The sequence below is a fragment of the Lynx canadensis genome, chromosome D1 (assembly GCF_007474595.2).
Source record: "Lynx canadensis isolate LIC74 chromosome D1, mLynCan4.pri.v2, whole genome shotgun sequence".
NCBI classification, from domain to species: domain Eukaryota; kingdom Metazoa; phylum Chordata; class Mammalia; order Carnivora; family Felidae; genus Lynx; species Lynx canadensis.
This window is the reverse complement of record NC_044312.2, coordinates 61463755-61479925: the sequence shown is the minus strand read 5'-3', so window position 1 is coordinate 61479925 and position 16171 is coordinate 61463755. Positions and strand designations below refer to the sequence as shown.

Below are 16171 nucleotides of genomic sequence, written 5' to 3'. Positions count from 1 at the left end.
GAGCGTCCGACTTCATCTCAGGTCATAATCCCATGTCGGGCTCTGTGCTGACAGCTCAGAGCCTGGATCCTGCTTCAGATTCTGTGTCTCCTCTCTTTGCCCCTCCCCTGCTCTGTCTGTCTGTCTGTCTCTCTCAAAAATGAATAAACATTTAAAAAAAATTTTTTAAAGAAAATGCCCATACCATGGCTAATGTACTGATTGAATGGTGTGTGTATATATATATATATTTTTTTTTAATTCATCATATTGCACTATTAAAATGGGTAAATTTTATTCTAGGTAGTTTTCACCTCCATAAAGCTAACCAAAAATATAAGATTTTTGTCTAAGAAATAGCTTTTAAATTACTCTAATTCTGTACTTCATCAAAATGTATCTCTTCAGGATATCTTCTGCAAATCCTTCCTTTCAACTCATTCATAAAGAAAATGTCACTGTAGTCTGTGAAATTACTTGACCCCACTACTAGAAATTTATTGTATCTAGGATGAGTGCCAAGTTATATTTTTTACACATTTACCTATTTGACTCTGATCTAAATGGTGCACATCCACGCTGAAAAAAAAATCTCTATGTCCTCTTTTAATATTTTTGTCAACAGTGTCTTTCATTTTTTCTCCATTTTAAAGAACTATAACACCCTACGTGCATCCTATCTCTTAGAAATCTAAAGGTGGCTTTGAACAAAAGGCATGGCTTCTCTAGTTCAAATTGATTTACTTATCTTCTTCTCTTCTTTTCAGATTTATATAAAATTTATGGGCAACTTGAGTACTCTCAAGGCTTTAGTTAACTCCCAAATTTCCATATCCAACCCACATACCTTTTCTGAATATATATTCAGCTGACCCATAGATATCTCTACCCACATGCTTCAAAGGAAATTCAAATGTGTATGCTAAGCATAAGGGCTAATTTAACCCTTATCAATGCTTACAACTTTTTCTTGTGCTTTCTCCAGAAATATCCCTCTTTCTTACATACCTCATGAACTTCTCTTCAGTCTTAAAAATAAATCTCAAATTTATCTTGTCCAAAAAGTATTCCCTAACCCCTTTCAAAATAATTGAACAAACTTCCTTCTTTGGTACCTTTTAATGCTCCTATCATTACACCCATAAACTTTTGAATTTTTTATTATTTTTCTGCCCTGTCGACTAATCTGCAAGTACTTGAGATTACAGGTTATTTCTCTAAATGAGATTTTTTCTTGAAAAACCTTATATATTATGATAAACAATTTGTATAGGTAAATGGCTGACTTGATTAATAAGGATTGAGGTAAATTGCTTGATTTCACTAATTTCACTAAATTTCAGGGTTTTTTTTTTCAGTAAATTTGTATTAATGATACTTTATTAAGTAATTCTGTGAGGATTAAATGTATGAGACAGCAAAAACACACTGCACACTCACTGCCTAAAACCTTACCAATCAACATTTGTTTCTTGGCCTTTATCATACTCAATTCAATACAAATGTATGTCTAAGTGAATTGCAAACATTATAAAAATCCTTATTAACTTCGCTAGGACACACACTGATTGTTAGGAAATATTAAAATATTTCTACAAAATAATATACTCTCACATTCTTTTACTCTGAGATTTCATATTAAAACCATGAATGGATTTTATTAAAAATCAAAGTATATGAGAGAAGTGATATGTATATATAATATATACATATAGGTCAGAGTATCTATCTAGTGTGTCTATCAAACCTCTCCCATGTGTTATTTATATTTTTGAATACATTATAAAAAAAAAAAAAGTAAGGTCAAGTTGATCAAACCAATATTCCAGGTCAATGAGGAGTTTAAATATGTGTTGGAGAAAGAAAAGAGGCAACAGAAACAGAGATGGAAAGGCAGAAAAAGACAGTGGTACAGAGGGAAAGAAGAAGGGAAGAGAAAAAGAGGAAGAGAGGAAGGAAAGAATAAAAGAGAATTCTAGAAAAAATTAATTAAAGAATAGCTGATACCTGGCCCATCTTCAAATACTAGTGGTGAAGTCAATATACATTTCCTGGATCCTAGTACTTGAATTTCTATAAGAAAACAAACTAATTAATATAAATATTCATTCACCAAAATAATATACGGATATTGAGTGTGTTATATATGTGTGTGTGTATGTGTGTGTGTGGGTATTTTTCCTTCAAAGTCCAACCAAAAGCTATGTTCTTACACAAATTTCTAAAAAAGTTTCACTTTGATTTACTAAAGGCTCTATCTTAAACATGTATAAATGAGAAATGCCCCTGGTAGCAGTGGGCTAAAAACACATAACACATCTGATTATAAAAATATCCTGCAATTACACATACATAAACATAGTCATTCACATACATGTATCTGTTATGAATGCATCTTAGTTACTAGCATAAAAGCTTCTTGTTTTACCATAACTCCAGCTTCAAACAACAAATTGAATATAATTCATTCTATTCCATCCCATTAGCCCTGTTTCTTTGATTATTATTTTTACATATAAATATATCATATATGTAAATATTATTTATAATATTTTACACAGGTAATTATATAATATAAATAATTATTCAAATATATATTTAAATATAAATGCATTTATAATGTAACTATACATTACATATTATAATATGTTATATATGAATATAATAGATTTTTTTTTGGTTAAAGAAATGATATGGCTTGGGGTGCCTGGGTGTCTCAGTCAGTTAAACTGAGTCCAATTCTTGATTTCAGTTCTGGTCATGATCGCATGGTTCATGGGTTCGAGCTCCACATGGGGCTCTGAGCTGCTTGGTATTCTCTCTCCCCCTCTCTCTCTGCCTCTCCCCAGCTCATGATCTCTCTCTCTCTCTCTCAAAAAATAAACAAACTTAAAGTAAGAAAAGATCTAGCTCTAAATCCATTCTTATATCAGCTGCTGAAAGGAAAATTTTATTTTACCTGCTTCCCCTTTGAAGTTACACTGTCATTTTATGTCATGTCACATCATGTCATGTCATGTCATGTCATGTCATGTCCTGTCATGTCATACTACCTTATATCAATTATGTACATTTTAACAAGAATGTTGTTTGTCAGGTATCATTCCAAGCATTGGAGTAAAGCATTAAAGTAAAACAGCATTATGAAAGAAACTAAATTATTATGGTTTAAAAATTGGCTTTGTCTTTTCCCTCTTATGTAATCTCAACGGTCATTTTACCTTTCGAAGAACTTATATTCCTTGCAGTCAAGATATGGGTAATCATACCTCTTAATGGGTATTTAGAAAGATTAAACAGAAAACAGTAAAAGAGCTTATTATAATGCTGACAGAATTGAAAAACAAAACTTGCAAAAGTCACTGTGTAGTACTGTGTTGAGGTCTGATTGAGAAGTATATATCAAATTTATATCCATATCTACTTCACTCTGTATAAATTTTAACTTAGGGATATTGCAGATGGTTCCAATGATCAGTTGAATTTAAGGAGGATTCTAAAGAAGCATCAGTTGGGTAAAAGCAAATATGTTTCCTGTGCAAAGGAACAACCTTCCTTGTGTAATTCTGCAAAATTATAGTGACTTTACAGAGAACCGAGATCAGGAATATTATGGCAGCTTAGTATTATCAATACAGCGTTGACGTTGCAGACTGACAAGTCTCTAAATATTAGCAGAACAGCTCTTCACCCAGGTCAAGTTTATATTTTATCTGAACACCTAAGTTTGGTTTTAAATGGTCATTTTCCCAAAACACAAATCCTCATCTTGAAACTTGTAAAGAAGATGACTATTATTACCAGTAGGCATGAACTCAACATTTATATTGGGAAAAGCACTTTTGCTAAACAAGGTGGGGAGAAAAGTCCCAAAATTTGCAAAAGCATTTGATCTCTTCATGAACCTAAAAACAGCACCTAAAAACAGAACATGCTGATTGAGTCAAATCTAACTCATGTTGCAAAATATATTCCTGAGACACAGGTTTCAGGATTCCAGGGAAAGCTATCAAATCAAGAAATGCAGTCCCTGTAATTTGGGAATCTAATACTAGCTGTGTAACCACAATATGCACATTTGATCTCTTCATGAACCTAAAAACAGCACCTAAAAACAGAACATGCTGATTGAGTCAAATCTAACTCATGTTGCAAAATATATTCCTGAGACACAGGTTTCAGGATTCCAGGGAAAGCTATCAAATCAAGAAATGCAGTCCCTGTAATTTGGGAATCTAATACTAGCTGTGTAACCACAATATGCACAGGTAGCATTAACAGATACTCTTTAAATTGATCATGACTACACCAATTAGTACTCAGAAGAAAATACAGATGAAATTCAAACAAGCATGTGACTTTAACTTTACATTTAACTTTAAAATGTATAGTTTATCAAACGTAGGATTCTCTGAACAATTTAATCCCCAAATCTCACATACCCTAACTCAACACTAGCCATTCCTATGGGTCCCTTTACCCTGGAAAACTGGTTATTATTATATAAGTTTACTTGAAAGAACATTATAACCAATTTACTTGAAAGGACATTTACAATGGTAGTTGCTATTATTTATCTCTGAAATACTTCACTTACTACACGGCGAATGGCCTTTTCACTTTCCCATGTGTCTGTTGGCAGGACTGTCCCTCCCTGGAAGACACAAAACCCCACAGCTCTGTGTGCGGAAGCAGTTTTACTTCAAAGGCTTGGTCATTTAATGGTAGCTTACAGGCCAACAAGAGAAGGTCTCCCAAGTACCCAGAAAGCTCTGCTGAGATTTAAAAGGCACTGTGGGCTCCCAACCCCTAGCTAAGAAGCTTAAATTTATTTTCACCCCAAGGGATCTGAGAAAGGAGGAAGCATCTTTTAGATATTGTACACCATAGAGCATCTTTTTGTACTGGAGAAACCAAAAGCTTTCATTTTTATTTGAACACAGTGGATCTGAGCAATTTCTTCCTTTGTTATATGAAAAGCAAGCTGGAGTGAAAACATGTAAACCAGAACTATGTTTAAACAAGATCGGCTGTTTACGAAATGTTAGGCTTCTTAGCAAATAGAATAATAACTACTTAAAAATATTTAATACAGAGGCTCCTGGGTGGCTCAGTCAGTTCAGCATCTGACTCTTGATTTTGACTCAGGTCATGATCTCACAGTTCATGGGTTCCTGAGCCCCACATCGGGCTCTGCGCTGACAGCATGGAGCCTGCTTGGGATTCTCTCCCTTCCCTCTCTCCTTCTCTCTCTCTGCCTTTCTCTATCTCTTTCTCAAAATAAATAAATAAAATTTAATTTTTTTTAAAAAAAGCATTTAATACAAATAAATACTTGCATGCTGTCAAAACTTTTTTCCATGTAATTTATTGCAACAACTATTTTCCCCAGAGTTAACAAAACAAAACTGTCTAACTTTATCTTTCTGCATAAAAAATAAAATAAATTTCGGGATGCCTGGGTGTCTCAGTCAGTTAAACATCCAAGTTAAACTCAGGTAATGATTTCTAAGTTCACGACCCCGCATCAGGCTTTCTGCTTCGGGTCCTCTGCCCAATCTCTTTCTGCCCCTTCTCCACTTGTGTGCTCACATGGGCGAGTTCTCTCTCTCTCTCTCAAAAATAAATAAACATTAAAAAAAGAAAAGAGACATTTAAAAAAGAAAATATATTAAAGTTATTTAGCACATGACTTCAGACTGTATCTTTCTATATCTTGTGGGGTTTTTTCTCAAGGATTTATCAAAGGCATATTTCCATGACAGTACAAAAAGTGTCCCTCTGAGTTTTAAAAGATAGTTCATATTGGGGACCCTGGGTGGCTCAGTAGGTTAAATGTCACACTCTTGATCTCAGCTCAAGTCTTGATCTCAGGGTCATGAGTTTAAGCCCTACACTGGGTTCCATGCTGGGCATGAAGCCTCCTTAAAAAATAAATAAATAAATGATACTTAATACTGCACAATAAAAATGTAATATATTAAGCACCTCTCTGATTTTTAGACTGCTTATGTTTCACAAATATTAATAATTATACCATCTTAGTACATATTTAATTCCTGTTTAGCTTCCTTTCAAAAATGTTAAATAAATATACATCCAGAGAAGTATAAAGATTTGACTTCTTTTCCTTCACACTTGCCAATCTCCTAAATTTCCTAACATACTAGACCAAATGGGAAAAAAAAGTGTATTGTTATTCCCTTAATTTGTATTGTTATATTGATTATTAGTAAGGTATGATCTTTGTTATGTATTATTGGACATGTGTGCAAATTCTTTGGTAAATTACTTAAATTCGTATTTCAAAATATTCAAATAGATACTTTTAGAGTCCCTATTATCTCAGTTCTATCTTTATATTTAAAATAAAGGCAAACTATTTTTCAGAAAATTTGAGTCCATGTAGGCACTTGATTGGGGAACATCATTAAATCCAAATTTCTAAACCAGGACCCCATTCAGAGTCACCCTCAAAACCTTTTCATGTCTTTATATCCTTGTCCTGCCTCCACTGTGATTCTGCCTTCACTGTGTCAAAATATTTGCATCTAAGATTATTCTGGGTAATATTAGACAGTAAAACTCAAATTTTTCAAAATCAAATTTTTCAACTGTAATTTCTACCAATATATCAACTGATTGATGTATATGGGAGTACTAGATCATATTTTCATAAACTAAAGTTCTCTGTAAAATTTTGTCTACTTATTTATGCTAATAACCTAGTCTAACAATCCTGCCTGAATTCCTTTTGGAAGCTTCCTTAAACAAGTCACAAGTTCACATTTTACTTCTTTTTTATTTTAGGGCACTTCTCAAATAGACAATTTTTCACACTGAGACTTTCCCAAAGAGGCCAAAGTCATTATAAATTATATTTGGTATAAATATGGCATTTGAAAAGACAGGCGCACTAATGAGAGTTTTGGCACAGCTACAGTTAAGATGCATAATCTGTCATGGAGAGGAAAACACTTGGAATGAGACAAATCAATACATGCCTGATAATACTTGGGAAATTAAATTGTTCATGCACCTGGTGTCTTGGGTCCTTAGTTACTGGCTATCTAAACTGAAGATTTAATAAATATGCAATTCCTGGCAGATAGAACATTAAAAGAAGAGCTCTCTCTCCCCCAACCAGATTCCCATGGCAAATAGGAAAAGAGCTGAGACAAGTTCTCCTAATCCTTTTGGTCACTCAAGGCAAAATTGCTCCTTTAAGTCTGCTGTACTGTGGAGTCCTTCTGTCTTCATCAGTCCTTGCAGCCATCTCAAGGACAGACTTATCAGTTGTGGATTTGCCTTCACCCACGTGAAACTTCTTAAACACACAAATTAGCAATAACAACAGAAAGACAAACAAAAGTATGTCTATTAATAAGGCAAATTTGCACCAACGGAAGCAAATGTGAAAGGATTGCATAAAAGCAAGTGTTCCTTATTCATGATGAAATATAATCTCAGTAATTTGAAACTCGGTGTTAAGAAGTCGGAGACCAGGCACAACATGAGGTTTACCTCATGTTGCATCTTGGATATCTCCAAGCAGGAGATTCATGAATTATGGGGTCTTAAGCCATGGTAGGACACCAAGTATAAACTAGATCCATAACTTACTAATTGAACTAATAGAGAACACTACTTTGACATATTTCCAGTAGTACTTCAGAAGAAAGTGGTCAGGTTGGGATATTTCTAGGGTTTTGGGATCCGGACCCAAGATCTGAGATACCTTTTTGAAGGTTGGAACTGAATGGCAATATATAAATCTCATGGCATAATAGTTTAGGGTAGAAATAATGTGGTTTGGAAAGTGAAAGCCATCTTGATAAATAAACTGTTGTTCGACAAAGGACCTAAGCTGTTTTTCTATGTGAGCAATCTATTTCTCTCAAATAATTTCCATTTGCCCAGATTGCCTATTGATTATTTGAATAAATTTATTTTCAGGAATTTAATAAAACAAAGGATGGGTTTATTTGCTGTTTTACATCTTTAATTCCTTGTGTACAAGTGTTCCTGCACAAGTAAGACAGTTGACATAAGTATTCTCAGTTCACAGTCTGGATATGTTCTGTGTTTATTCAGGTGTTCTTGGTTCTGTTTGCCATTTCACTGATAGGAATAGTAGGAATTTTTACATTTAGTAAAGCTGGAGTTAAATGGTGTATACTACCTAGTACTCTGAGATTCTACACATCTTTATGTATTATCTTTAGTTATTCTCAAAGGCTCCTGAGAGGTTAAATTGATGAATTCCATAATGCCATTTTATATAGTCATTTCTCACAGCTATATACTCAAGAATACAGCTACCGTCATTAACACATTAACACACAAAGTTGTTCAATACATATCTTCAATAAATAGCATATTGCTGGATCTGTTAATACTAATGTAACATTTATGTAACGTCTTCTCTGTGTTGGGCCTTGATATATCTGACAAATCAACAGGAGAATACAAAAAAAGAAATATTCTTTTTCCTGGAGATGACTGAACTTTCAGTTTGGACACCTCATCTAAGAATCTGTCCTCACATGTTAGGAATCATTTATGCAAGACCTCTTTCTCTGGTTCCCAGTCCCACATTTAACTTATACTTTTTCTCAAAGGTCATAGGTCTTCACAACTTTGAGTAGACAGGAAACTACCTATTTTATTTTAATCTAAGTCACACAAAAAATTTTAATGAGTAAAGGATTATTAATTATGATCTATATTTCAATATTTCTATCTTTAAATTAAGAAAATAATAATGACAAAAACACCCAGGGAAATAGGAAGCTACTTTGGGTAATATATCATTCTCAGTGGTATTTTATTTATATATATTAGTGGCTTCAGTTCACAGCATTATTATGAATATAGAAAGCCTCAGGACAAGAAGAATCAGTGGAGATAGCTGATCAACCAATTTTGCACTTAAGTGATTTCCATTATGATTGCTTTTCCTCCATAGAAGGGGAAATAAACATTTTTCATCAGAGAAAAGATACTTTATCAATACAAGTCAGGTTTATAAAAATTATAACTTTGATGTTATTTTTGAAGTATATTTTGATAAAGGGAGAACATTCTGGGGACCATGAATTACCTTTGAATCCTAGATTGGCTACATATTAGTTGTCTGACCGGGGTGGGGGGGGATTTGATAAATTAATATATTTGAATTTCAGCTTGTTCAAACTGAACATGATTTGCTAATTGAAATGAGGAGAATATATGGCTTTTTATGTGAGAAAGTAAATAATAAAAGACACATAAAAGTGTTTTTTTTAATTCCTTAACATGATTCGTCACAAGGAGGGTCTAATGCTATTTTGTGGAATTTGTGGAAATTTGACTACTCCTGTTGAATGCCATTGAATCTGTGCATTCTGCTAGCCTGAAAGTCCATATGTTTATGTGAAACTACATGACAAAAAAAGGTCCTTGACATGCAGTTATGTGTAAGGTGCATGGTGTGTGTAGGGGTACAGTGTGGAATGATGATGGGAAAGTTTATATAGTTTATAATTTCAGAATTCCAAGGTAATTTCTACATATATTCTATAGGGTTTCTGAAACATATAGTATAAATGGAACAATAGCAGAATTCAAACAGATGTCTGTGAAGCAATTAAATTTTGAGAAATCTCAAAATATATTGTAGAAGACATGAACAATCCCAAGATGTAGATACTACATTAAAACAATTCGCTTCAGAGTGAAATGAGATGACACCAAGACTTAATGAGAGGCTTTCAATTAACCTGATGCAAAAAAAGTACCCAGTACTTGGGCTATTTCTGGAGCTTCCCTAGGAAACAATGAAGAATGGACTTTAAATCAAGAAAAGTGGCACCTGGTGGCTCAGTCAACTGACTGTCAGACTCTTGATTATGGCTCAGATCATGATCTCACATTTCGTGGGTTCAAGCCCTGCATCGGGCTCTGTGCTGACAGTGTGGAGCCTGCTTTGGATTTTCTCTCTCTGTCTCTCTCTCTGCACTTCCCATGTGTGCGTGCTCCCTCTCTCTTAAAATAAATAAATTAAAACTTTCAAAGTAAATAAATCAAGAAGAGACTGGGGCTTCCTAGGAGATTATATCCTCGTGAGATAGCTGCATGAATAATAAAGAAGCTCAAACCAGGTCATAGGACTCTTGATTTTGGACATGGAAGAGAAAGCTGCCCCTGCAGGACTTTAGCAAACACTCTACCTTGAGATGTCAGGTAAGAGAGAAGATATTGTTTACTTGCATTTGGAAAAGACTAAGAACAAAGAGACTATGGATAAATTAGTGAGTAGAGACACTCTAGCCTGTAATACGAGGAACTACAGGAATCTAGAGGTGTTTCTTTCTGTGAAAGTATCTCTAATTTGTTTTCCCTCAAGAACCTGAAACAGTTGGACAATGCTACTGAGCCAAAGAAAAGTGAGTGGGTTTAACGTATTCCTGAACTAGAGAAGTGCATAACTACCCATGCCTGTGTTTACACCGACCATGAGATTCAGCCTCATATCTAAACATGGACATCCTTTGAAAACAACAAGTGTAGACTCTGGATTCTGAAAATGCTTTGTAAAACCCATGCATAATAAAAGGCATTGTGAATAAACATGGCACCAGACCCTTAATGTTGGAAGGTGCAATGATTTGACTAAGCAGAATGAGTTTTATCCAACAAAGAGTGAGTTTTCTAGCCATTCTACCTCCATTCTCTATCTTTTACAACAAAACTCAAGATTAAAAAAAATACTAATAAAGCCTCTTGAAGATAATTCCAATTTTTGTAATTTTTAAACACAATGCATAGAAATATAGTGATTCCCTTGTTAGTATTTCTAAAAGTCTGATCCAAATTGACATGAATTAAGATTTTGAAAAATTCACTAACCTGTCAAATGGAAGCAGAGACAAATGGGCTGGATCTTCCAGCTTCTTACCCACAATGCCAACCAAGTTAGGTAGTCAGACTTTATAGAAAAACTTTTTAAAAAAATATTATTATTTTATCTGAGACTCTTAATCTGACCAAAGATTAGACTTAAGGGAGAATTCAAATAGGAACAGCTGGGAAATACTCAGGCCACCGCAGCTAAGGCCCATCAGTTCCACCCAGGGAATGATGATTTAGAAGTGCACATCTCTACAAAGGCCCACAAACGATACCAAGGATGACATTGGTGAGTGAGGGTAGATGAGGGGTTGGGAAAGGCATACGTGCAAATATTTGTATGGCTTCTTGTCATTGTGAGATGACTGCTACGATAGGAAGGTATATAAGTATAAATGCAATGTCTATGTAGTTCCATAAAAACAGAATCTGGTGAGAGGTGAACTCATAAAAATGTGTACTTTGCTGTCTGTGGGAAAGAGATTCAGTGTATCACAAGATTCATTGTTTTATTTAAATAAATAAGTTTTGGTAATGAAGACTATGAAAACGGTCTCATCTCTGACATACTGTGCATTTTGTTGATTATTAAATAAGCTTGTCACTTCTTCAAAGAAGTTGCTAATTTTACTTTCCTAGATCTTTGTTATAATCTTCAAGCTTAGAGCCAATAAGAATATGGAGAAAAATAATTGATATTTATTGAATATTTGGATGAATAAATAACCATACCCATATTGAATTAAGTCAATAAAATAGGCATTGTATAACATTTTGTTATCATCATTAAAAATGAACTGTTTGCTTACACAAGTACATAGTAACTATGCAAAATATCTCTAGATCTTTTTAATTAAAATTCAAAATATTTACAATACTTTGGTCAAACATGGTCAAACATAACCATGAACATGATTTTTTTTTTTAATTAAGCAATCTAGGGACACCAGGGTGGCTCAATCACTTCGACTTCGGCTCAGGTTATGATGTCACAGTTCGTGAGTTCAAGCCCCTCATCAGGCTCTGTGCTGACAGCTCAGAGCCTGGAGCCTGCTTCAGATTCTGCTTCTCCCTCTCTCTCTCTGCCCCTCCCCGGATTGCACTCTGTCTCTCTCTCAAAAATAAATAAACATTAAAAAAATTAAACAATTTGTTCAAAATTTTAGTATTTTTAAATATATGTAACTAAATTCTTGCTGTTTTTGTTCATGTTCAATTGAAAAAAAAACACATTTATATTCAACAATGAATTATCATGAAACAGTAATTCATAACCTATGGAGTGAAGGTATACTTAAAATTTTGCAATCACCAAATACTTTCATAAATATAACTAAAATTATGTTTAATGGAAATGAAATGAAAAATACATGCAATAATAACCCTATTATTATATACTAATAATAATTAGTATTATTAAATTAAATTATTTAAATTAAAGCATAGATACATTATGTCAATTAATGCAAAAGTTTCTAAAGATTTATTTTACTTTTTTATTATTTTTAATTTTTTTAAATTATTACTTATTTTTGAGACAGATAGGGAGCAGGGAGAGGCAGAGAGAGAGGGAGACACAGAATCCAAAGCAGGCTCCAAGCTCTGAGCTGTCAGCACAGAGCCCACTGCAGCGCTCGAACTCACAAACTGAGAGATCATGACCTGAGTTGAAGTCAGATGCTTAACCGACTGAGCCACCCAGGCTTTAAATTAAACCTTTAAATTAAAGGTTTATTTAAATTTCTGCACTCATCTCACTGGAGAAATAATAGGATATCAAAATGTGCCAAGAACTACAGTTTAAGTAGCTCTGTCTAATATGGATCAAGGTAGTCTAAGGCAGTAAGAAATACCCAGGAATGATGTACCACTGTAATTACAGTAAGAAGTATGAATTTGCATGGATTTTTAAAAGAAATTTACTTGAACATATCATATACTTTGGATTTTTTATTATTTATTTATTTATAACAAACATTATATCAGTTAAAGTACTTAGATAAACTAAATACCAATGATACTTTTTTTCCTCATTTTTCCTTCATAAAGCTACAATATCTAGGGAATTTGATCAAAAAAACAGGTCTCATTTGTTAGTCTAGAGGCTTAGATGCTCTGTGTCGGGAAACAGCATTTAATCTCATATTAGAGACAACTCAGGGTCAATTTAAAGTAAGATGTATTATGAGTTGTCAAAGGTTCAAGTCAAATTTTAACATCTGTGACTGAGTCAATAAATTTTGTTCTAGGAAAGGCATGCACCTCTGGCATTATATTGCCCACCAATAGCACCACATCCATAGTCTCCACCTTTGTGGTGACAGGCATACCTGGGCTGGAGGCTGTGCACATCTGGATCTCCATACCCTTCTGTGCCATGTTCTTCATTACCTTGGTGAGCAACATGACCATCATGACAGTTATCTGCAAGGACCAGACCCTCCATGTGCCTATGTATTTCTTCCTGGCCATGCTAGCTGTCTCTGATCTGGGTCTGTCCCTCTTCACTTTCCCCACAATGCTGGGGATCTTCTGGCTGGATGCTCGAGAGCTCACCTTCTCTGCTTGCTTCACCCAAATGTTTTTTATTCACACCTTCCAGGATTTTGAGTCAGCTATCATACTGGCAATGGCCTTTGACCGCTATGTGGCCATTTGTCGTCCATTGCACTATTCTTCCATTCTCACCAACGGTGTAATTTCCAGGATAGGTTTGGCCATTATAGTGCGAACATTCACTGTGCAGGTGCCTCTCCCCATCCTCTTGAGGACGCTGTGCTTCTGTGATTCCAATGTACTATCTCATTCCTACTGCCTGCATCCTGATATCATAAAGCTCTCTTGTTCCAACACCAGGATCAATAGCATCTTTGGACTGTTTGTGGTGCTATCCACTATGGGACTTGATTTTCTCTTCATCCTCTTTTCATATGTCCTGATACTGAAAACTGTACTGAGCATTGCATCCTATGGTGGCCGTCTCAAGGCTCTCAACACCTGCATTTCCCACATCTGTGCTGTGATTCTCTTTTTCACACCCATGATCTGCCTGTCCATACTGCACCGCTTCGGCCCCAAACTTCCCTCATGTATCTACGTGACCATGGCTAACATGCATTTTCTCATTCCCCCTGTGATGAACCCTGTTGTGTATGTAGCGAAAACCAAGCAGATACGAGATAAAATTCAGAAACTGTTCACCAAAAGAAGACCAGGAGAATCCCAAGTCACATTTATAACATAAATGAGCACAATCCTAAGAGAGAAAGAATGCTTCATGAAAGCAAAGAGCTGCTGATATTCTAAAAGCCCACAAAGATTCTGTTTGACTCTTCTGAATTATACAGTATATTGGTTTGGGTAACTTTTAAAACTGCTTCTATTCTATGATTTGAACAAATGTACATTGAACAATAAAATTTATTCAAGAAATAAAAATCTGAAATAATGAACTATTTGCATTATTTCTTTGTCCACTGGTTCATATATTTTAGTCAGAAAAGTTTATAGTCTTATAGTTCATCTTGGACAGAGTGAACAAAGTACTTGGTCTTATCATCTGTATATATACCTTGACATGGTGTTAACTTTTTAGTGAATACCTACTTTATCCTTGACTTTTTGAGGAGCTGAAGATAGAATATGAACTAAGCAAAGTTCTTGCTTGCATAGTGCTTTGTTTTATTGATGATATTGTTGTTGAAGCAGGGAGTAAAGGAAAGAAGCAAACAAGTGAATATCTAATATTGCTATTTAAAAAAACTATAAAATCATGAAATTTACAATACCAACAATCTCTACCTATATTGGACGTACGAAACTTCTCTTGCCACACTCTAAAAATCATCATCATTTGGAAAAAGTATAATGTTTAAATCCAGTATGTCAATCTGTAGTATCATATTCTGTCTTTCAAGAATGTTCACTCCTTGACTTCACCGCATTTGGACTTTGGGCTTGAGATCTTTAGTCCCAAATCCCTCACTTTCTCTAAGTCCAGGACAGCCATCATTTTATCATTGACTTTCCTATTCACTATGGACCACACATATTCCAGGAAAAGCTCCATCTGCACTCATTTTTTTTTTTTCTTTTAATACTTTTCAACTGTAAACTTAACTTTGGAATCAATTTAAATATTTTGTATTTTCTAGTCTTACATCTGTGCTTTTGAGTTCTCCCTAAGAATAACACTAAAGTTTTCATACTGTAATGGCTACAAATTAATGATCTTCAATTCATTTGGTTTTTCAGTGGCTGGATGCATATTTTTGAAACCCTCGGTGACATTTTTCATGATCCACACTTGCCATTTCAAATACCTGCAACTTTCTTCCAGTCACTTATGCTTCACACCAGACCCTTTCTTCACTTTCACATACATAAAAGAATCTATATCTAGAAATGCCATCAAAATTCTTTCTTCCAATATTAGAAAAAGAATGTAATCTCTTTTATTCAAAGATGGTCGAACATGTCCATCTCTAAATGTGTTTCTTTTAATATTATCTGAGACACTCCATTTTGCCATCCACCTTACTCTCTTTCCCCTTTTGTTTATATTATGATTATGATTATTATGAAATGCTTCAAGGATGAAAAGATGCAAACAATAATACAAAAAACATACAGAAGCCATACAATTTCTATATGGTTCTATTGAATTATAATATTTTGCCTCAATTGAGTCAGAATTTTTTAAGTAAAACAAATTACAATAAAGGCAAAATTTCTTTGCATCTCTCTGAATCATAGATGTTAAACTCAATATCCAAAAGTAATCATACAATTTTACTCTGTTCCTTATCTTTCTTTTCCATGTTTTATTATGTTAAATGGATGTGTGTGTATATAACAAGCATACACAAAAGTGTATGTGATAAGCATGTATGTGCTTTATAGCACTGTTTTAAATCTTCTCCAAAAAAAAAAATCACTATTCTTTGTCACAAATGTATGCTTTTGAGATTTGCCCATATAGTTGTTATTTGGATATATTTATTTTCACTGATGTAAAGATTCCTGTGTTGTTTAGGAGATAAAAGGGAGCTCCAGAGATTCAGTTCCTCCAGGTAATTCTGCCTCTTGCTTTACCTACATATTATCATTAATAGTATTGCAGGGTTTCTAGAATTCTGCAAATACTTCCCATCTCCATAACATTGTCAGACTCAGACCCAATCTCTGTAAGAAACCTTCTGGGGTAATTTCATTATACATGCTATCCTTATTTATATAAGACTCTTATCTCATCCCTTGACTTCCATTCAATAAAATTCACTTCAATAAAATTCACTTCAAT

At 34.2% G+C, this 16171-nt stretch overlaps 1 protein-coding gene across 1 annotated transcript; it reads left to right on the top strand.

Annotated features, from left to right (window-relative positions):
* The first annotated feature begins 10196 nt into the window (after nucleotides 1–10196).
* On the top strand, nucleotides 10197–14113 carry LOC115526276 (olfactory receptor 51G2-like). Its single transcript, XM_030333730.1, has 2 exons — nucleotides 10197–10203; nucleotides 13119–14113. Exons 1-2 carry the CDS (start codon nucleotides 10197–10199, stop codon nucleotides 14111–14113), a joined length of 1002 nt encoding a protein of 333 aa, XP_030189590.1.
* Nucleotides 14114–16171: the final 2058 nt, after the last annotated feature.